This window comes from Salvelinus sp. IW2-2015, linkage group LG10 (genome assembly GCF_002910315.2).
Source record: "Salvelinus sp. IW2-2015 linkage group LG10, ASM291031v2, whole genome shotgun sequence".
Taxonomy (NCBI): domain Eukaryota; kingdom Metazoa; phylum Chordata; class Actinopteri; order Salmoniformes; family Salmonidae; genus Salvelinus; species Salvelinus sp. IW2-2015.
In genome coordinates, this window is record NC_036850.1 from 7,564,174 (window position 1) to 7,588,220 (window position 24,047).

General features: G+C 43.7%; 1 protein-coding gene across 1 annotated transcript; it reads left to right on the forward strand.

Annotated features, from left to right (window-relative positions):
• Positions 1-2,142: 2,142 nt before the first annotated feature.
• On the forward strand, positions 2,143-22,201 carry LOC111969240 (CKLF-like MARVEL transmembrane domain-containing protein 4). Its single transcript, XM_023995253.2, has 4 exons — positions 2,143-2,800; positions 14,535-14,711; positions 19,702-19,800; positions 21,436-22,201. The coding sequence occupies exons 1-4, from the start codon at positions 2,615-2,617 to the stop codon at positions 21,598-21,600; spliced, it is 627 nt and encodes a 208-aa protein (XP_023851021.1). The 5' UTR covers positions 2,143-2,614; the 3' UTR covers positions 21,601-22,201.
• The last annotated feature ends 1,846 nt before the right edge of the window (positions 22,202-24,047 follow it).

Here is a 24,047-nt window from a genome sequence, read left to right on the forward strand (position 1 = left end):
CTAACTTTTTTTCCTCTGTAAGGGAAAAAAAAAATGCAAGACCTAGAGGTGTGCAGTCTACTTTATTTTGCGTTAACTAATCTGTTGTAAGAATAAGAACCGGCTGGATTTTGATTCCTTTTATCTTCATTGGGCAGAAATTTGCATCTAAGATCTGTTGTTGAAATTCAAGCACAATATTGTGACAGCCAGGAGTATTAATCTTATGTTGAAATAATCACTTTCATTGGGAGAGTTGTATTGAACCCCCAGATGTTATTGTTTAAACTAGAGAATGCATACTCTTCTACCTGCCTGCTTAGAATGTGTATTGATGAATTACAAGTATGATTTACTTAATATTGCATTCATATTTTTGGGATTAGCAGTATAACGAACATGTCCCTGGCAGTCAAATCTGCTCCAGACTTTTAAAGCTAGACATTTTTTGGAGATTTTTAAGAAAATATCCAAATAAACTAAAATGCATGTCAATGCTCCTTAGTTTTTCATGCGCTGCAATGGACAGGTGTACCAGAAATGCACATCTCCTTAGTATTTTTCTGTTCGATTTTTCTGCACAACAATGGTTGCTGTTTGCAAGCATTACTTTGCGTAAATGATATAGGACAGATATCTTTAGGGTGGTAACAGCCTAGAAATTCATGAACTAGTTCACTCCTCTGATGTTTGTCTCCACATAGTTACTATACATCTGCAGTAGCCAAACATAAATTTGTATGTTTGGCTAGTACATCACACTGCTTGATTTCCAAATTGCAAGTTTTTGATGATTGGATATCATTTTCTTTCAAGGTTAAGTTAAAAGCGACTGCTCTATACATCATCTTAGTGCTATGCCTTCAGCCCTTGAAAATATACACATATAGGAGATTTAAAAGCTTTTGCTTCCAGTCCTTTTTATTCAGGATATAAAAACCTTTTAACCACATGGAGTACTGTGTTTGTGCCCTGGACATATTCCGTGTGATTGTATGGCTTTAACGTGATGCAGCCATGTGGTATCTCGCTTTTTGTGCCGACAAAGATGAGGAAAAGTGTCTGTCTGCCCTGGCTTCAATAAAACAAAGAATTCAGACTTTTGTTACCTTTTTGTATCCCTTTGTCTTAAATCATGATAATGTGTGTCTAGAAGGCAAGTAAAATCCATGGTGAATATTGCTCTGTTTCGCTGTTTTAATTTCCTGGTATTCAGTGTGAATTCTAGAAGTGACACCATTGGGTACATATTGGTGAGTCATTTTATCGAACCCCTCAACCTACTGGTTGTGACTGAGTAGCAAGTGAATGGACTGGAAGTGGAAGTGCAGTAAAAGTATCACCCTGCTAACTTGCCCATGTTAAGTGATTTTCAGGGTCAGTACTCTGTAGTACTTAGGTTTTCAAATTGACCTTGACCATGAGATGGCAGTGTGGTGTTTTTCCAGACACAAGGACAGTAGAACACTTAAGTGCAATTCTTTTGTTCTTGCCCTACATCGGCGCTGAACAGATGATAGTGATCAGTCGTTATTTGTTTTATTTTTAAATGTCTGTCATCACTTTTAGTAGATATGACTTACTCTGATGGTCAGAGTAAGTAATGTAGCCAGTGGTTATTTTATGACTTATTCCTTTTTAAAAAGTCGGAGCATATTTGTTTTTGCCTGTTCTGTTTCATGTATGTTGATTGGCCTGTTTGGAGATGTGTAGCCTAGTGGTATCTATTGTCCACTCCAAACGACAACTGCATAGTGGATGAACATAATACTGTAATATGTTACAGTAATCGGGGTACTATTGCAAACACTATACCGTAGGCCTAGCCACAGAGATGATGGGGCCTACCTGCCAAAGCGTCATCAGTGTACACCTGTGTACACGTCACGATCATAGACCACCACTCTCCGCGCCCTGCATGGCATGGGCAAACCTACGCAGTATCTATCAGCGAACGATGATGCACACATCGGGAAAGCTCTTCACTATTTACAATTAGATCAACGGGGATAGTAAAGACGGCCCCCGGCCCCTAAACTACCAGAAGTTACTATATCCGATGGGCGTCTTCAAGCATTTAAATACGTTTTAAAGCGTGTGCATACAGGAATGTGCCGTTTTTTGGGGCGAAGACTTTACATTTACAGCAACCGTAACATAATTTGTATTTCAGCTCAGAACTTTTGGCTACAAATGCCATGGGGTAAAAACGACATGTCTCGTTTATTCTGGCCATGATGGATTTTTGTTATTTACATAAGTATCACAAAGGAGCGGAATGTAGCTCGCCTGTTTCTCCAACTCCATGAATAGGTGTTTTCGGTGCGTGCAGAACAAACCAGAATCGTCCCTTACTCTAGTGCGCAGCTGTAAGGCAATTTGTATCACATTCTTTATGGAAGCAGCATTTGATCAACGAGGAATATTCGCGGAATAAGCATTGTTACCCCTTTAAAAAAATGTTCGCCACAACAAAGTAGCTTGTGCGATCGACGCATCAAAAGTGAGCTGTTTTTATTTTTTCCCTTTCGCGTATTGCATAAAGTGTTTTTTTGTTTTCAAAGCCCAACCGTGAGTGATCCACTGGGCTACTCTACTAAAAGTTCCGGTGCGTGTAGGAGCGTACAGTGAAATCATGAGGAACAGTGAGGAGGCGGAGGGGTTTCATGGCGAGGCCTCCAACACTTCCATGATCTCGGGAGCAAGTAGCCCATACCAGCCCACCACCGAGCCCGTACACTCAAGGAATGTTTTGGGTGGCATTAGATGTGACTTTGAGTACCTGAAGTCACACTTTGGCATATTAAAGGCCGTTGAAGTGGTAAGTTAAATAATTAAGTCAAACCATTCAACAGACTGCATGACTAGGCGACTGAAGTGTTAAAGATGTGCATATAAAAACTTAATTGAATGATGTGCGTTGTAACCTTGTGTTTGCATTTGTATGCGTGTAGCCTGTGGTTGTCTGTTTTTGAGAGATGGCCTGGTTCTTTAGGCACAGTGACATAATAGTAACCCAGTTTGCATGTGGCTCACCCACAGTCCACTATGCTACACTTTCAAAAGTTTTCAAATCAACATTTGTCTCACGTGCCGAATACAACAGGTTTAAGACTTTACGGTGAAACGCTTGCTGCCGAGTCCTTCCCAACAATGCAGAGTTTAAAAATAAAATACACAAGAATGGCGCAATATAGAGGGACTAACAGTACCATGTCAGTGTACGAGGTATTTGAGGTAGATATGTACATGAAGTCAGTACATAATATTGAAATGGAAGTAGCCCAAATAATGACAAATTCCTCTACTAGAAATAATTCAATATCAACCAGTTATAAAAATTGTATGACTATTGTTTATTTTCATGAAATCAGTTTATTTTCATGAAATCTAAGCAGTTTACAGGAAGGGGAAACAGAATAGTTCAATGTGGGGTTTGAGCCAGTACACCTAAAACCAGATGTCTAGGGGGGAGAAAACACAACAACAAAGGAAGATGATGCCTCCCAAAGCTATGATAATTCAGCTGCAGAGGAAACGTCTCAGCCAGAGTTTTGTCCCATCTATTGGTGCCAAACTGCTCAGAGATGGTGCTCTCACATAGCCTACAGATGAAGCACTGTATGCACAGTGGGGGGGAACCAGTGGAACCAAGGGAGTATTTAAGTGCATACAGTGCCAAGGGAAACAACCTGAGCCCCCTACTCAGAAGATGCCATGTTCGAATATTGCTTCATTAGCGGTTATAGAACGTAATTTGGCTTCTGTTGTGCTGTACAGCGGTCAACACACACACACACACACACACACAGACTCTTTAAGTGAACTCATTGTACGATGGGTTTTGATGTTCAGAGGATTCACCAGATTCAAAGCCAGAAAAGGCACAGTACCAGTCTGACAAGGAGAACAGTGGGAGAGGAATCACACACACCGGAGATATATGTCTTTGAGAAAGACATCTGTAGCCTGCGTGTAAAGTCTGTGCCGAGAGCAACTCTCTGTGCCCAGGTGGATGTTTACTTCTCGGTCAGATGATACTGACAAAAATAAGCATGTAATTACAATGTCATAGTTGGAGAAAGCTGGTTACATAAAAACAAACAAAAGACTGAGGTCATACAGGAAGTCATGTCTTTCACCACCGTTACCCGGGGCAAATGTAAATGTGCAGTGGAGACAGCACAACTCTCAGTGACATTACGGCAGGTAGCCTAGTGGTTAGAGTGTTGGGCTAGTAACCGAAAGGTTGCTAGATCGAATCCCTGAGCTGACAAGGTAAAAATCTGTCGTTCTGCCCCTGAACAAGGCAGTTAGCCCACTGTTCCTAGGCCATCATTGTAAATAACAATTTGTTCTTAACTGACTTGCATTGATAAATAAAGGTAAAATAAATWAATTAATTACATGTGTGAATGCGACAGGTCTTTCCAGTCTTTCCTATTCATGCCAGTCTAATGTAATACCTGCGCTGGGCAGGACATCTGAATGTCATTATCTCACCTTCACCATGTCTGCCAACCAAGCCCTGTTGGGTTCATGGACCTAGTGACTGTATTACTTTATTATTCTTGCAGCCGAGAGCTGCCTACCAGACGAGCTAAATAACTTCTATGCTTGTTTCGAGGCAAGTAATACTGAAACATGCGTGAGAGTACCAGCTGTTCCGGACGACTGTGTGATCACGCTTTCCGCAGCCGATGTGAGTAAGACCTTTAAACAGGTCAACATTCACAAGGCCGCTGGGCCAGACGGATTACCAGGACGTGTACACCGAGCATGCGCTGACCAACTGGCAAGTGTCTTCACTGACATTTTCAACCTCTCCCTGTCTGAGTCTGTAATACCAACATGTTTCAAGCAGACCACCATAGTCCCTGTGCCCAAGAACACTAAGGTAACCTGCCGAAATGAYTACCRACCCGTAGCACTCACATCTGTAGTAGAGGTCGACCGATTATGATTTTTCAAAACCGATACCGATTATTGGAGGACCAAAAAAAGCCGATACCGATTAATCAGCCAATTTTTATTTATTTATTTGTAATAATGACAATTACAACAATACTGAATGAACACTTTTATTTTMATTTAATATAATACATCAATAAAATCAATTTAGCCTCAAATAAATAATGAAACCTGTTCAATTTGGTTTAAATAATGTGAAAACAAAGTGTTGGAGAAGAAAGTAAAAGTGCAATATGTGCCATGTAAAAAAGGTAACGTTTAAGTTCCTTGCGCAGAACATGAGAACATATGAAAGCTGGGGGTTTCTTTTAACATGAGTCTTCAATATTCCCAGGTAAGAAGTTTTAGGTTGTAGTTATTATAGGACTATTTCTCTCTATACCATTTGTATTTCATATACCTTTGACTATTGGTTGTTCTTATAGGCACTTTAGTATTGCCAGTGTAACAGTATAGCTTCCGTCCCTCTCCTCGCCCCTACCTGGGCTTGAACAAGGAACAAACACATCGACAACAGCCACCCTCGAAGCATTGCTACCCATCGCTCCACAAAAGCCGCAGCCCTTGCAGAGCAAAGGGAACAACTACTTCAAGGTCTCAGAGCGAGTTACGTCACTGATTGAAGTGCTATTAGCGCGCACCCCGCTAACTAGCTAGCCATTTCACATCGGTTACACCAGCCTAATCTCGGGAGTTGATAGGCTTGAAGTCATAAACAGCTCAATGCTTGAAGCACAGCGACGAGCTGCTGGCAAAACGCACGAAAGTGCTGTTTGAATGAATGCTTACGAGCCTGCTGGTGCCTACCATCGCTCAGTCAGACTGCTCTATCAAATCATAGACTTAATTATACCATTAATAACACACAGAAATACGAGCCTTAGGTCATTAATATGGTCGAATCCGGAAACTATCATCTCGAAAACAAGACGTTTATTCTTTCAGTGAAATACGGACCGTTCCGTATTTTATCTAACGGGTGGCATCCATAAGTCTAAATATTCCTGTAACATTGCACAACCTTCAATGTTATGTCATAATTACGTAAAATTCTGGCAAATTAGGCGCCCAAACTGTTGCATATACACTGACTCTGCGTGCAATGAACGCAAGAGAAGTGACACAATTCACTTGGTTAATTGCCTGCTAACCTGGATTTCTTTTTGCAAAATATGCAGGTTTAAAAATATATACTTCTGTGTATTGATTTTAAGAAAGGCATTGATGTTTATGGTTAGTACAGTCGTGCAACGATTGTGCTTTTTTCGCAAATGCGCTTTTGTTAAATCATCCCCCGTTTGGCGAAGTTGGCTGTCTTTGTTAGGAAGAAATAGTCTTCACCGAGTTTGCAACGAGCCAGGTTAGCGGGCAATATTAACTAAATATGCAGGTTTAAAAAAAATATAACTTGTGTATTGAATTTAAGAAAGGCATTTACGTTTATGGTTAGATACATATTGGAGCAAGACAGTCCTTTTTCGCGAATACGCACCGCATCGATTATATGCAACGCAGGTCACGCTAGATAAACTAGTAATATCATCAACCATGTGTAGTTAACTAGTGATTATGATTGATTGTTTTTATAAAATAAGTTTAATGCTAGCTAGCAACTTACCTTGTCTTCTTACTGCATTCGCGTAACAGGCAGTATCCTCGTGGAGTGCAATGTAATCAGGTGGTTAGAGTGTTGGACTAGTTAACTGTAAGGTTGCAAGATTGAATCCCCGAGCTGACAAGGTAAAAATCTGTCATTCTGCCCCTGAACAAGGCAGTTAACCCACCGTTCCTAGGCCGTCATTGAAAATAAGAATGTGTTCTAACTGACTTGCCTAGTTAAATAAAGGATAAATAAAGGTGTAAAAAATAAAAATAATCGGACAAATCGGTGTCCAAAAATACAGATTTCGATAAACTTATAATATCATCAACCATGTGTAGATAACTAGTGATTATGTTAGATTGATTGTTTTTATTAAAGATACGTTTAATGCTAGCTAGCACCCTACCTTGGCTCCTTGCTGCACTCGCATAACAGGTAGTCAGCCTGCCAAGCAGTCTCCCGTGGAGTGCAATGTAATCGGCCGTGTCAGTGTCCAAAATGCCAGTTACCGATTGTTATGAAAACTTGAAATCGGCACTAATTAATCGGCCATTCCGATTAATCGGTCGACTTCTAGTCTGTAGCCATGAAATGCTTAAAGGCTGGTCATGGCTCACATCAACACCATTATCCCAGAAACCCTAGACCCACTCCAATTTGCATACCGCACCAACAGATCCACAGATGATGCAATCTCATTGCACTCCACACTGCCCTTCCCACCTGGACAAAAGGAACACCTATTGTGAGAATGCTATTCATTGACTACAACTCAGCATTCAACACCATAGGCCCTCAAAGCTCATCACTAAGCTAAGGACCCGGGACTAAACACCTCCCTCTGCAACTGGATCCTGGACTTCCTGACGGGCTGCCCCCAGGTGGTATGGGTAGGTAACAACACATCCGCCCCGCTGATCCTCAACATGGGGGCCCCTCAGGGGTGCGTGCTCAGTCCCTGTTCACTCATGACTGCACGGCCAGGCATGACTCCAACACCATCATTAAGTTTGCCGATGACACAGCTGTGGTAGGCCTGATCACCGACAACAATGAGACAGCCTATAGGGAGGAGGTCAGAGACCTGACCGTGTGGTGCAAGGACAACAACCTCTCCCTCAACGTGATCAAGACAAAGGAGATGATTGTGGACTACAGGAAAAGGAGGACTGAGCAGGCCCCCATTCTTAGCGACGGGGCTGTAGTGGAGCAGGTTGAGAGCTTCAAGTTGGGCGATATATCAAGTGTTTTTTTGATATATTCGAGTTTTTGTTTTAGCGGGATRTGGAAAATGTATATCGCAAAGAATCGAGGTTCTGTTATAATGTTTTAACGTTCTACAAATGCAGCATCTCACTGTCTCTTCTCTGTCAGCCCATTGTCGAGTCATGTCCCAATTACGTGACAACAGGTGCACAGAGGTTATCCACCAATCACAACCCTAGACAGGCTGTCACAAATTGTAACCACGCCGGAGAAGTGTAGCGCCGGTAAGAATTCCACCAAAATGGAAAGTGAGGAAGCCAGCTCAGCCTCTCGTGAGGATGAAATCATCCCCAAAAAGGGCAATTTTTTTCAGTAATATGGAAGTGGTTTGGGTTTAAGAGGTCTTATGTTAAGCAAACGAATGTCCTGCGCAAAATGTGTCGAAAGACAATTGCAACGAAAAGCAGCAGCACAACCAACCTCTCCCATCACCTGCAACTGAAACACACAGTGGAATGGGAGGAACGCGTGAGACTACGCAATGCCAATTCCAGTCGCCCGATTCCCAAAACGTCTGCTAAAAGACAAACTACCATAGCCGCATCTTTTTCAAACGTAATCCCTTATGACAAGAAAAGTTTGAGGTGGAAGGAGGTAACGGATGCAGTGACCTATTACATAGCGAAAGATATGGTCCTATTTTTTTACAGTAGAAAAGCCAGGCTTTATAAAGCTGCTAGGTACAGTCGACCACAAATATCAGTGGCCAAGCCGCAAGTATTTCACGGAAGAAGCCCTGCCGCGATTATACACTGCTACCCGCGAAAGAGTAGCAGAGAAGCTGGCTAGTGTGTCATATTTTTCCACCACAGCCAATCTATGGTCAAGCAGAACGTCAGAGCCATACCTAAGTTTGACAGTCCACTACATAAATGAAGACTGGAAATTGCTAAATGTCTGCCTCCAGACGTCTTACTTCCCCGATGATCATACGGGTGAAGTAATAGCCCAGGGTCTCAAAGACTCTCTGGCATCGTGGAAGATGAGCGAAGACCGACAGGTGTGCATGACAACTGACAGCAGGAGTAACATGATAAAAGCATTGGTCTTGAACAACTGGACCCGCCTGCAGTGCTTTGGGCACTGTCTTCACCTCGCCATTGGTAAGTGTGACATTAGATAATTCAAGTGCATTCAAAAAGTTATGTTCAGACCAGCTGTAGGCTGTGTTAGTAGTTGTGTCATTCTGCCAATCCAATAGCAAATATCCACAGGCTGTTTTAATTATAATAAATTAACTAAATTAATACATTTTCAATCAAAATGATTATATAAATTACATATTCAAACAGCTATTGGTCAAACATTCCTAAACAATAGAATAGACTTAATTTGTTTTGCACAAATAGGCCTTGAGGCCTTGTATGTTTTTTTATTTTAATAAAATGTMTTGGCCTTTTTTAATTTGTTTAGAGAAAAACAAGAAATCGAGATATATATATCATGAATCGTCCAAACCTCTGAAAAAAATGGTCCTAGCACACCAAGACAGTCGTGAAGAGGGCACGACAAAACCTATTCCCCCTCAGGAGACTGAAAAGATTTGGCATGGGTCCTCAGATCCTCAAAAGGTTTTACAGCTGCACCATCGAGAGCATCCTGACGGGTTGCATCACTGCCTGGTATGGCAACTGCTCGGCCTCCGACTGCAAGGCACTACAGAGGGTAGTTCGTACAGCCCAGTACATCACTGGGGCCAAGCTTCCTGCCATCCAGGACCTCTATACCAGGCGGTGTCAGAGGAAGGCCCTAAAAATTGTCAAAGACTCCAGCCACCCTAGTCATAGACTGTTCTCTCTGCTACCGCACGGCAAGCGGTACCGGAGCACCAAGTCTATGTCCAAGAGGCTTCTAAACAGCTTCTACCCCCAAGCCATAAGACTCCTGAACAGCTAATCAAATGGCTACCCACAAATGGCTACCCTATGCTGCTGCTACCTACATGTACATAATTACCTCGACACCRGTGTCCCCAGCACATTGACACATTGACTCTGTACCGGTACCCCCTGTATATAGCCCCGCTATTGTTATTTACTGCTGCTCTTTAATGATTTGTTATTCTTATCTCTTACTTTTTTTAGGGTAGTACAGAGGAGTTGATAACACATTCATTTACTCACGGCAGCTCAATGAGGAAATATGCTCAAGGTTGACCATAATAGTTTTACAATAGCAGAGCTCCCATGTTTAAGCTCGGTTTGACTGTCAGTTGACCTTGGAGTGCATGTATGCCACAGCCTTTTCCACTACCACTGGACAATGATTGACTGACTTGAAGGGCCTCACAGGGAACTGCTGAGGTCTTGCGTTTTACTATTTAATCCTCAAAACACCGCTCATTGTAACTCATCTGCAAATGTGCCCAGTTTTTCCCTGAACAAGAGCACTCTCAATGTAAATGGATCATCCCAGTTCAATCCGCATTAGTGCAGAGTTGATGATTTGATATTGTTGAACTAAATTAAACTAGTGATAATGGACTTAAGCCTAGTTTAAAGGGAGGGTTGATGATCAAAAGTTATCCTTCCCTAATAGGCTATTCAGTTACATAAAATCATATACGATTTCAGCTATAAATCAAAAAGCATACTTTTATGGGCTAGTAAAGAGGAATATTCGGTGCTAACCTTGCTGGTCAAATCAGGAGGGTTGTGTGTATAGTATATGTCACATTATACCACCCTGCATACCAYTGCTGGCTTGCTTCTGAAGCTAAGCAGGGTTGGTCCTGGTCAGTCCCTGGATGGGAGACCAGGTGCTGCTGGAAGTGGTGTTGGAGGGCCAGTAGGAGGCACTCTTTCCTCTGGTCTAAACAAAGATCCCAATGCCCCAGGGCAGTGATTGGGGACACTGCTCTGTGTAGGTTGCTGTCTTTCGGATGGGACGTTAAACGGGTGTCCTGACTCTCTGAGGTCATTAAAGATCCCATGGCACTTATCGTAAGAGTAGGGGTGTTAACCCCGGTGTCCTGGCTAAATTCCCAATCTGGCCCTCAACCATCACGGTCACCTAATAATCCCCAGTTTACAATTGGCTCATTCATCCCCCTCCTCTCCCCTGTAACTATTCCCCAGGTCGTTGCTGCAAATGAGAACGTGTTCTCAGTCAACTTACCTGGTAAAATAACGGTAAAATAAAATAAAAAATTAGTTAAGTTGAGGTAAAACCCTCTTCCAGTCAGCATGTTTACCTCTCCTAAGGACTTTACTATGGGAACTGTTCCCTACAGCCACACCCTCTTGGTCTCTGGTCCCRTAGAGGTTGTTGTAACATAAACACTCTGAAGGCCTGAGGTTGACTTGGTGTTACTGGGAGAAACAGTAGTACCAGGATACTGGCGCTATCACTTTCAGAGAACCTTTCTTTGTGTCAGTCTATGATGAAACTTTACACGGATGTGAAAAGTCTCATGACAACAGGCTTTTTGTGGATGTCATCTCCTCTAAGCATTTCCACAGAGCTCAAGTCATCTAACCCAATCAGCTCTTACCCAATCAGCTCTTACCAATCAGATTTTGACAGTCCCTCCTTTTTGTACTGTTTATAATGTAATTTACACCGTGGCCTTTATAATACCAAAATAAAACTCCCTTTTGATCTCTTTTGTAGAGTGTTGCCGTTTGGATTAAGTTGTTACATAGCTATTCAGTTGTGTCAATGGACCTTGTAATGTAGATATTTTTTGTGTGGTGATTTAACAAGGGAAAGTTAAATATTATTGAAGGCCCTTTTTGTAGGCTGTGTATGGAGCTAAATGAATTTACCAGATGCTGCTCCGTGTCAGCTAGCAATTCCCATTCTGGAGAGACTGTGTGTTGTGTTCTAGGGTTTCTCTCAGACTGGTCTTTAACAAACACACATGATAGGCGGAGTTTCTGGCTCTACAGACATATTTTTGCACAGATTTCTATGAGACATTTAGGCCGGGAACGAAATGCACAGGACACCGCTGATCAAAGGTCGTTGGAGTGCAGTCTGTGTCATGATGCCTACCTCCGTTCATTTTCTGGCCACAACAGATGGTGAACAAGACTGGGATCTGACTCCCAAGTGGCCATTGCAAGCAACTCACAATGTACCTAATCCCAGAGATGAAGAATGGGAGGTTTTGAAGAAGGGGGGGGGGGGTTGACATATAATCATTAGTTACACGCTTACCCAGCATGCATAGTAACCCCATCCCCTCCCCCCTCCCTGTCTGACACCTGCTCCACACTGGGCCAGGGAAGGGCTGCTTTTATCACGACTCAGCGATGACTTCACCCACTGCATCCACCCTCCACCCCCAGTCTGGACACGTCCATGTTGTTATGTCACGCTGTGTGTACCCAGGCAAACACCGCTCTAATGCGGTGTCAGTTGGCTGCCACAGAGAAAGACATAGGCCCGAATGAATCCCTCGCAGAGGGTACCTACTGTAAGTGTGGCCTTGACAAAGATTTGCCGCTCTGAAATAGTAATACGTTTGTACGCGCGCGACTGCACATGTCCGCGTGCGATTGAGTGCAGTGTTTGGCCTTCGCAAGGCTGTATGCAGCAGATGTGTAACGTGTGAAGGGTGGTTAGCCAGAGAACCTATCAGGAGGACAGCCTAAGCGCTCTCCTGCCTCAACAACTCTACGTGTCAGAAACAGAGGAGTGTTGTGATGAGAAGCCCTGTTGCAGTACCCGGGTCTGTTCATTAACCCGGGCTGACAGGTTTAAGAAACAGCCYGGGGCTAGAGAGAAGAGGTGAGGAAAGGAGGGGAGCTGGTCAGAAGGAACAGCTGCCTCCCTGCTGCTCCCATCAGCATCTGGTCCAATATACTGTTTGGTTTACTCCCTGCACTTACCATGTCCGTTGTCTGTAATCTCAGGCAACTAAGATGCCAGTATTTACAGCAAATTCTGTAAATTCTCAAATTGCTCTATTCTATAGAAAACTGTTGCTGTCAGATGGATGATTAACTCATCCTCACGGTATCACAAACTTGTTCTTCAGGATAATATATGACTTGGATGGAGAGGCAAGAGTGGCTTCTGATCAGCAGCGTGTTTGACCCAGAAAAAGACGGGATGGATTGGGCCTTGACACTGCGCCAACATATTTTATAGAAAATGAGTTTTGTTTTCATAAACATTTTTAATATTACCGATGGATTGGTCTTTTGACCAACTTCATAATTATGGTAATTCTTTACACATAAATCATAGGATTCATATTGTCTCCAACGCCATTACAGATAATTGTACAGAGGCGAGATGTTTTTCTCTGTCTAAAGATAATATCACGGCTTAAAAGGGAGGTGAATCTGCATATTCAAGTCCCACTGTTGCCATGGAAATCGTTGTCTGTCAATCACCCTTTCCATTTAACCAGTACAAAACAGGAGCTGGCTCTTCACAGAGAGGCCTGGATCAATCTGCATTTCAAAAGAGCATGGAAAACAGACAAGAAATCTGAGCAGGTCATACATTATAGAAACAGCATGAAGTGTACGCGTGTGCAAATCTGGGTGTCTCATGGCTTCTTGATAAGGCTTGTTAGGGATGGATTCTTTAGGTTAAATCCTAAATCTTTCAGAGTTCTGGCCGTAAGCAGATCCTCAGACGCTTGGCTGTCCCAAGTCCATGTGGGGAGCCGTAGATTGTCATGAAGTCATGTGACTTCCCTGTCAAAGCTGTGAAACCAAGCATCTGCATAAGACACCTGAAAGCTCCCCTTAGGAACRGGCTTTTTCAAAAGTGGTGGGAGGAGAGAGAGAAGGAAAGAGATTCTGTGTGTGCGTGTGTGTGTATGCGCGCGTGCATATGTAAGAGTGTGATGTCACTTTTGATGATGATACCAAAATAGTTATCTTTCTTTCTTCCTCAGGCACTGAGTGATGTGACTAGGGAATGGTCCATTAGCCACCTTTTAGCTTTCTCAAGGTGGTGTGAATGTATACATGGCAAGGGTGCTAAGTGTGTGCATTAGCATGCCTGTAATTCTCAGACTTCCTGTCACAGAGCTCATACATTTTTGATGATACAAGCTGGACTGGGCCCATTATCCCAGAAGGAACAGATTCTTTATTTAGATCTGTCAGGCAACTAGATCCGGTCTGAGCCCGGCCCAGATGGGACAAAGCCTGGAATATGTATGCRTGGTGATGGCGGTGGTTCCGTCTCCCTCAGGCTCACGCGGACCAACCTGTAATCTGCTGGTCTGAGGTTTGTGGAGAGTCGGACTGATTGCAACGGAAACCCTAAATAACACATTAACCTCCGAGTTCTCCCCCATCACTGTGGCGGAGTGATGAATGGGAGGGAAAATATATCAGTTAACTGTTCACAATGAGGTTGTGGGCTCCTCTCACTCACATCCCAAGGCAATGCCACTCCACCAGCACCAGTCACCTCAGTCTCATCAAAGATTTGGAAACGTTGGTGTACGGTGAAAGAAACGTGGTTAGTGTCACTAGTTGATATGTAGTTAYCATGACTACATGGCTAACCCCTGGCATGCCTCAAATTATGAATGAACAATATTAAAACGTAAGCTGTCCTGTGTCAATTGTGGTTTTCACGAACGTTGGCTGTACTCCTTCTGACTGAATGGATTTGTATGGGTTGATGTGGGTAGTATCATAACGACACACTCTCTACCACCCACTCTACTGTAGGACTGTATGTTTATAGTTTATTTTAAGGCTGTCCTTGACCTGTCCCTCTTCCTCCTCCCTCTCTGCAGGCCTTGGCCCTCATAGCCTTCATCTGCATAGAGACCATCATGCTGTGCCTACCCTGCGGAGGGGTCTACTTCTTTGAGTTTGTCAGCTGCAGTGCCTTTGTAGTCACCGGCGTCCTCCTCCTCATCTTCAGCCTGAGTCTGCACACCAAAGTGCCCCACGTCAACTGGAGCATGACGGTGTGTAACCCACCCACACACACTGACCAATCACATCCTCTTACTGGAGGCAAGAGTCTGGTTCAGATGTCGATAAGGGTTGGTCTCTTTGTTTTGAGACTAAAGTTGTGACCAGTTTAAATGCAGTGTTATTATATAGGCATGAGAGCAACTTGACATGACGTTTGATCAAATAAAAGTTGATCAGTTGAACTGAGGGTAAACTGAATGTGCTGAAAGTGCACTTGCCTATAAAATGTGGGTGACAAATGAGTTTTWAAAAATGCAGTCGTAGCAAATGTCAGGTGCGGGTAGGCTGGACCCTTCGAAAAAGATGGCAACAGTGCACCATGTCAACACAACATCTTTGTATCKCCATAATTCAATATGTCCATATCTCATTCTAATGATGTGCTATTTGATCCTGTCATCTCAAACCTGTGTTTTTGGTGGTATGTTTGGTAATGCTCTATTGCTGTCTTGGGAATATAGGGGAGCTGTTCCCTCACCTAAGAAAATGAGCACAGCCTTGGGCTTCATCATAAAGCTCTCTGAGGTAACCTTTACGAAGAGTTGGTGAGTGAAGGCTCCTGGAAATGTCACATTTGGTTAGAGGTCATTTGATTATTCAGATACATTGTTGGCTCTAGCTGAGGGGAGTGAGTTCAGTATTATTARTGTTCTTTTTCTCTCCCTGCCCCCCTGGTGATCTGTGTGACGCCGTGTCTCTGGATTGGGTGGCGTTGGTCTGTCTTGTGCTAGGCAGAGACTGGCTCTCTTTTTGTGGCGTTGCCACAACGGCCATGCCACAACGGCCATGCATTGTCTCAGCTGGCTTGCTCTGTTGTCTCTCCACACAAAGACTTTCAAATGACCAACTGTCATGCCAGGGAGAGACAGCACAGAGAAGGGTGACCATACACACTGCCAGTTTTCAATGTGGGTGAGTGCTGGCCCAATGAATGCTGGGAAAGTTTTTGCTCAGAAACGAGGAGGCTGGGAACAGAAATCTCAGTACATGCACGAGTGGAATAGCAGCCTGTGGGAGAACCTGAAGTGGCCTCTTGACTGGATCTTTGACAATGTGCCAAGTAGAGTCTCCCGTCTGAGTGTGAGAGCATACTGTATGCTGATCTGGTTTGCAGGTTATCCCCTTCTCACTTTACTGCAGATCCTGCTGTGCCAGCTCCTTATGGAAATCAGGCAGTGTATTGGCTTGAGTGGAGCGAAGGTTTCTGTTTTGATGGATGAGCMTGTGGCAAATCACAAACGACGTATTATTTATTTACTTTGCTTGACTACTGATTAAACATGAGACACCGTGCATTCCTCTTGAATATGTAGCTGTATGGTTTATTTTCCTTGAATCTTGGCATCTGTTGAAATAGTGTGCAATGCCGCCCTGTTTGTGTGTGCGTTAGTAATKTCTGCTGTTTGTTCCGAGGCACGTCTCTGTCAGACCCCGTGCTGTTTTACCTAGCAGGGTCCATTCATTGCTATTGTGATTAACCTGTTGTGCTCGCACAGCCCTCCTCTCTTACATTCAATTTATTTTCACTCAGTTATCTCAGAGGGTGTTCCAGGAAAGGTTCTTCACTGCAGTTGTGTTAGCCCTGTATTTTGCCACCCAAGCGGAAGAMATGCAATAATTATGCTTCTCTTTTTATCGATTTCCCCCCCCCCGAAAAGAGTGTTGAACTGAATGTATTCTGTAATGTGTTTTTGGTAACTCTTCTTCCATGAAGTCTACTCCCACTTCAGAGAGTTTGTCTGGATATGCGTGCTTCCTGTTGCCTTAATCCCTGTCTAAATCAGCATAAACACATTTGGTAGAGCCATTTGAAGGGGATGTAGCTACTAGAGCCTCGACAGCCCTCCTCATCGAAAGACCACTCCTAACACACTCACACTTTCTGGCTTCCGGAGAGTCCCTGACTGCTCTGCCAAATGCTGAGCTTGCTGACATCTCCCCGTCTCCCAGAGAAGCCAGTAAGTCTAAGCGGCCTGCCTGCCTCTCTGCCTCGCGGCTGAGGTTGAAGGAGGGGTTGGAGAAGTGTGTCACTCTGCAGAGAGAGAGAGAGAGAAAGCGAGAGGCAGTGGTTTGACTGGGGTATTTAAAGGCAGGCGCTCCATCTTTTGCTACTGCTTTACAAACCGCTGCTGTGCATGTGGAATGTGGGAAGGGTTTCTCCCAGAGAGTATTGTGCTGGGGTGAGCTGGATCTAGGGTGAGCTGGACCTGAAGTGAGCTGGATCTAGGGTGAGCTGGACCTGAAGTGAGCTGGATCTGGGGTGAGCTGGACCTGAAGTGAGCTGGACCTGAAGTGAGCTGGATCTAGGGTGAGCTGGATCTAGGGTGAGCGGACCCTGGGGGTGAGCTGGAACCTGGGTGAGCTGGACCTGGGGTGAGCTGGACCTGGGGTGAGCTGGACCTGGGGTGAGCTGGACCCTGGGGTGAGCTGGATCTGGGGTTGAGCTGGATCTAGGGTGGGCTGGATCTAGGGTGAGCTGGAATCTGGGGTGAGCTGGATATGGGGTGAGCTGGATCTAGGGTGGAGATGACCGAAGTGAGCTGGATCTAAGGTGAGCTGGATCTGGGGTGAGCTGGATCTGGGGTGAGCTTGGATCTGGGGTGAGCTGGATCTGGGGGTGAGCTGGATCTGGGGTGAGCTGATGAGTGAGCTGGATCTGGGGTGAGCTGGACCTGAAGTGAGCTGGATCTGGGGTGAGCTGGAATCTGGGGTGAGCTGGATCTGGGGTGAGCTGGATCTGGGGTGAGCTGGATCTAGGGTGAGCTGGATCTAGGGTGAGCTGGATCTGGGTGAGCTGGATCTGGGGTGGCTGGATCTGGGGTGAGTGGTCTAGGGTGAGCTGGATCTGGGTGAGCTGGATCTAGGGTGAGCTGGATCTAGGGTGAGATTGGATCTAGGGTGAGATGGATCTGGTGTGTGTAGTAGAGGGAGCATGGCAGTATTGACGCTGATAAATCAGTCCAGTAACTCCAGTTGGACCAGTGTATGCTGTGCTTTTACTATTGTGTTGGTGATGGTGGTGTGTCCAGTGGGAGATCCAGCTCTACAAGATAGCCTAGTGCCGCTGTAGAAACACATCAGACAGATTAAACCCCAGGAAAAACAGCACTTTTCACAGTTTTACATCCCACTGAGCACCGTTTGCTTTCTTTTCACACATCTTGCCGAACGGATCAAACTCAGACACACTCTATACCTGCCACACATACAGACTGCATATACAGGGAGTGAGGTATTAGAGAGGATTTGCCCTACATCTGAAGCCAAGTGTGAGACTCAGGCTTGATTTGTCTCTGATTGATTCCAGTGTATGTGTGGTTTGGTGGTCTGAGCTGTACATGTRTGTTGGTGCAAAAAAGGGAGACTTGAGTCTGGTTTGGCCAGTATTCTGGTTTTGAGGGTCTCGCTTGTCTAGTGTTGAGTCTTGAGTCTGGTTTGGCCAGTGAGTCTGTGGGAGAGTTGGTGTCATGTGAGACGATGTGGGTTATGACTCCCATCACAACAATTCACATGGGGGGCCTTGCCCCAGTCATGCTGAAACATTTATTAAGCACTGAAGGCCTGGTCAGCCAGCCAGAACAACACATCCTGAAAGCTCACGGAGACACAGTGTCCTACGTTCATGTGAATAATCAGATCTTTGTACAAGGACCTTCAGTGATTGGCTTCAGCGCCAATTACTATCAACAGAGAACAAGAGAACAGCACAAACACTTCCAAACATTTAGATAGCTGACGGATTGACAAGTATGACAATGGTGTGGGTTACAGAGACTCTAAATATGCAACTTTGATATGACAGAAACTCCGAAAATTATGTCTTAATATGTTATTTAAATATTACAATTCTGAAATAGAGCATGAGCATACCGTACCAGTCAAAAGTGTGAACACACCTACTCATTCCAGGGTTTTTCTTTATGTTTACTATTTTCTACATTGTAGAATAATAATGAAGACATCAAAACTATGAAATAACACATATGGAATCATGTAGTAACCAAGAAAGTGTTAAACAAATCAAAATATATTTTATATTTGAGATTCTTCAAAATAGCCACCCTTTGCCTTGATGAGAGCTTTGCACACTCTTGGTATCCTCTCAACCAGCTTCATTAGGTAGTCACCTGGAATGCATTCAAATTATTGTGTGCCTTGTTAAAAGTTCATTTGTGGAATTTCTTTCCTTAATGCGTTTGAGCCAATCAGTTGTGATGTGACAAGGCAGGGGTGGTATACAGAAGCCATTTTACGCCCCCTGTCTCCTGTTCATAAGAACTACATCCTGCCCAATAAAACACGCTCCACCAAGCCTCAGGCCAACCTTCTCATCTCCATCCAACCATCCATCCATCCGTCCATCCATCCATCCATCCATCCATCCATCCATCCATCCATCCATCCATCCATCCATCTATCCACCCGTCTGTCACTCTCTCCCATTAGAGCTGGACACCACAGAGTTACCACTTTCTATCAGATCAAAAACATGGTGGAAAAAAATGTGTGTGTGGTTTTAACCGCTAGATGGGTAGCTTTTATTATTCTATTTGAGTCTACTTGGTAAATATTTTCTTCTTCTTGAACTGCACTGTTGGTTAAGGGCTTGTAAGTAAGCATTTCACGGTAAAGTCTACACTTGTTGTATTCGGCGCATTAGACCAACAGAGTTTTGGTTTATTCTTGTTATCTTTTTTGGGGGGGGGGGGGCGGACATTGACGTTCATTGTAAATAATTCCTGGATGAGCGATCTGAGGTTCCTTTGAGAAACACTGCTGTTTTTTGTTTTCTTTTTGGGTGGGGATGGTTTTTAAAGTTGTTATATCATATGACCCTGGAACATTACTCAACATTGTCTCTGCACAACATGGTGAGAGAAGCTAGTACTAACTCCTTGCTACTTACAACATGTACAGTAACTATCAGTCTAAACATGACCTGTTAATTAATATGCATGGTCTGTCTGTCTGTCGCCACAGGACCTGGTCAACACTGCAGCCAGCACCGTCTTCTTCTTCCTGGCTTCTGTGGTCCTGGCTGCTCTCAACCACAAGTCCGGTGCCGAGATCGCAGCAGTGGTGGGTTCCCCGTCCCGCCCCACTGCATCCTCATCCTGGTCACTCCCTTGTGACCCCTGACCCGGGCCTTCTCGGGAGTGACCACCCTGTTTATCAATCTGTCTTAGATGTACACCACTGAAACATGGGCTGAGGTCTGGTCTTTCTCCTTTCACCCCCTCATCCTCCCTTCCCTACTCCCCTCTCTCTGTGAAAGAGTTMTTTGATCCATTATTGTRCTACGCAAAGAACAGTGGCTGGTGTTACATGACCCACTGGATTTCTGTTGTTTGAAGAGTTGCCTATATGCATCTAAAATATACATCAGAGACCTTTACTACAAAATGTAATGTTCAGAGATATGTTCAATAATCAAATCGAATGCAAGACATTTAGCTATTAGCTACAAGCCTCCCTGAAGYTTTTCTGTTGATTTTCYTTTCTTTGTCTGTCCACGTTRTACTGCATTTCCTGTTAACTGCTGCCTCCCTGTGGAAGGTAGCCTGAACTGCATTTCACCAAGTCAATATGGCATTTCCTCCCCACCTACGGTATAATAAATCCAAAATAGAATTGCTGCTACATCAAGCTGCTTGACAGTGTGCGAGGTTTGAGGATCAGTTGGCCAGGCAGTAATTGGCCAGCCCAGGTGCAAAGTGTTCAGGGAAGTGCTGAGAGCTTGATGATGTGTGAGCAGAGCCACAGTGAATGTTCATGGCTCCATTGGCCACCCTGCTGCTGCCACATCCACACTATTTACTGATTCAGTCCCTCCCTGGAGGTTATGAGCTGATTTCTGATTCCTGTCTTGTCAGCTCTGAGCTGTGACATGGACGTTTACTCTGGAGTTCAGCCCCAATCCCCTGGTTGGAGAGAGGAGAGAGCGAGGTCACACCTCATTGGTTTCTCTCTCGTTTCGCTCTCTGTTTCATTCTCTTTTTCGCTCTACCTTTCTCTTTCTCTCGGTCTCTTTCTCTTTTGACTATTAACCCTCTTTGTAACCCTCAACCTAATTTCGATGTCTCCCTCTCATTCTCTGCACCGCTCGCTCCATGATCTCTTGCAGATTATGTGAATTGTCTGGCAAGGCTGACTTGTTTCCTTACACGTAAGAAAGCATGCACGCCCTCGTACATRCTGCTGGTCCCTTGATTCCTGTGGTTGTGCATGAGGCTGGATCAGCAGAACTGTGCACTACGGGCGCCCGGCCGGTGGCCTGGGGATTTGTGCTGAGTCGTTTATGGTACAGATGTTCTCAGCAGGAAGTTTCTATTAAACATCCTGGGCTTTTTCAGGCCTGGAATGGGCCAGTTAAATCCCTGGGCTCTCCTGCTGGGGAGGGATGGAGGGAGTCGTGGGAGGTGTGTATTTGTTGACTTCCACTCTTGTCTATTTCTTTAGGGGCGTAGACTGTATAAAGGGCTGCGATTTGGAGAGAGATTAGACACTTTGTGTGTTACTGTTTAATCGGCTAAATGTYTTGCTGTAATTATAAAGTAGTCCCTATTTGAGATGTATTTACTACTGGGAATATTAGGAAGGACTGGAGGGAGGTGTYATTTCCTCCTGTACTTCTTGGAAACCTACATTTATTTTAAGATCATAGTAACATAAATTCTGTTGTGTTGAATCATGTTTCTGTAACTTCCGGTGTAGGTCTTTGGCTTCCTGGTGACGTGTGTGTACGCTGTGAACACCTTCCTGGCGGTGAAGAGATGGCGTATGGGTGACGGGCGCTCAGTGGCGGTCCAGACCAGTGAGTACATGCGAGCCCGCACTGCCTCCCGGGGAGAGATGGAGGCACGGCCTGACCTGGCCTGATGGAGGKGACATTCTGAGACCAAGACTGACATTTAGGGCTTCTATCCTACCATACCCTCTCTCCGACTACCCCCTAGTGACAGAACCAATCACTGTACCCACTCCATGGATGAGCACTGCAGCCTCTTTACTTGTGGGTCTCCCTTTGGCGAGAGTGCCTCAAGGCCTGGACCCAGAGCCTTATCCCCCTGAGTGTACCAATACACAGACTGGCTCAGAGATCTACCTCTGTCGACGGTCATGAAGAGCATTGATTTGATATTAATGAAGTGTTTTTCTGGTTTTGAATTCAGCTTGGTTTGAAGTCTTGCATCAGTGTTTGGTAAATGCTCTTGACTGTGTGACTTGGTATCTATGGCCACCAGCACATACTGTACAGGGTCTGGTGGTTGTTTTATTTGCAATACGTACAGGTAGCACTGTCTGGATTATTATGGATTATTATTTTTTAACACTACAGATCTGACACACAAAGAGAACAACAATTTAATAAATTCAATTGCTTGATATTTTTTTTAACATGAACTTGAAAAAAAAGGACCAAAAGCTTAGGCCTATTCGTTACGGCAGGTCAACCGGTTATTACGTTTATGAACTCCGACACTCCTGAAACACATTCCCAACACAGTTCAGTTCCACAATGCCATTACAGTTCAGTTGTCTCTCTCTCTGTAGAATATGTAAAGTAACCATCCTCAGTGTATCTCACTAATACACAACACCGAACMACATGGGCTTTTGAAGGAAGATTSAAGGTATTTGTTTTTTACAACAACMAAAAATATCGAAGGACTTTTGATTTACAGTTTCTTCAGAAAATATTCACACCCCTTGACTTATTCCACATTTTGTTGTGTTACAGTCTGAATTCAAAATGGATTAAATAGATTTTATCTCACCCATCTACACACAATACCCCATAATGACAAAGTGAAAACATGTTTTTACTATTTTTTTGTGCTAATTTGTTGAAATTCAGGCTGTAACACAACTAAATGTGGAAAAGGTCAAGAGGTGTGAMTACTTTCTGTAGGCAATGAAGTTGGTGTGGGTGCTATTTGTAAACGGTTAAAGAGTACGAATGTGACGTTTATAGGTGTTGTACCTATAGTATATCTGGCCTAGTGAGTGACAGACAAATTGCACAGTGGTACGTTACTAACATGGTGGTACGTTTGATAATTGAACGAAATACTGATTAACGGGTGCTGGTCGAGGTCAGCGTCCATAGCACATCTCAGGTATTGGCTGACTCATCATTTCTGTTCTATTGTCTGTTTGAAACTTAAATGTGGCAACACATACATTTGTCAACAGATGTTGCCGCCTTAATAATTGGGTCYGTGGTATACTCATTCACAGAATGGCGCACCAATGTATCTCAGTTGAATGTGTGATTTTATTCATCTTATATAGCATACATAATCACATATCTTATTTCATTAAACACCCTCGCAGTCAATTTAACTTCCTGTATTTTTTTTGTTTTGGTACAGACAAACAGAGCAAGGAACATTGAATTCACATTTATGGAGATGTAGCCTGTTCATATGTGCAAGTTTGTACTGAATGTGTYTAGGATGAAGGACTTTTAGAAATGTTGACATGTGTTCTGGTCTTTGTATTTTTTGTTCTAAATAGTATTGTGTGTTTACATCTACACAACATTGTGATTCCGGGTGTTCTGTATCCCACTGACCCTGCTGGTAATACTGTATGTATATGTGGATTATGGTAAAGATAMCCTCAGAGGAACTGCTCACGGTGGATGCTTTATATGTACTGAAGTGCAACCACTCCTAGTTGTGGGACATCTTACAAATGTTTTAAAAGATGCCATCTTCGTCAGTGATCATATTTTGTGTTAAGAGTTGATGAACCAATATTCTTTGTGAGGACAGTGGGAACAATCTTAAGGCCTAACTAAATGAATGACTTTGTAGGTGAGGGCAGGGACATTGCAAATCTCAAATTGCAGATATAATTTGAATGAATTGACCGTAATAACTGTTGATWATGATTGAAACTGTGTGAAGAATAGACAATCAAATGTGTGTGTTTATGTCTCTCTATTCAGGACTGGGTTGATTGTTTTAAGTCGTATATTATGCCTTGACTTCACAGTAGTGGATCCATCTCCTTTTATCTAGCAATACATTATGCTCTAACATACAGTAATAGACCATGTGAGTGCATATGTAATCCTTGCTTTAACTAGTAGTGAAATGATGTGACTATAGTGGAACAATACAAGTTAATGCTTCGTGAAGTCCTTAAAGCAACTTTACCAACAGTGCTTCGTGCAGAGGTTATGGCTTGTGTCAAGGTTTTGAACCACTCAACATCTGAAATGGCTTATCTTAAAGTGAAGACTTAACTGCTCTTATCTTTTTCAAGTTTGACCTTGATTTTTCTTTACTGATACAAGTATTTATTGTACTCTAGGA

Coding starts and splice junctions, on each gene's coding strand:
- LOC111969240 (XM_023995253.2), top strand. CDS start 2,615: ATGAGGAACAGTGAGGAGGCGGAGGGGTTTCATGGCGAGGCCTCCAAC. Junction 2,801..14,534: donor TATTAAAGGCCGTTGAAGTG/GTAAGTTAAATA, acceptor CCCTCTCTGCAG/GCCTTGGCCCTCATAGCCTT. Junction 19,801..21,435: donor GTGCCGAGATCGCAGCAGTG/GTGGGTTCCCCG, acceptor CTTCCGGTGTAG/GTCTTTGGCTTCCTGGTGAC.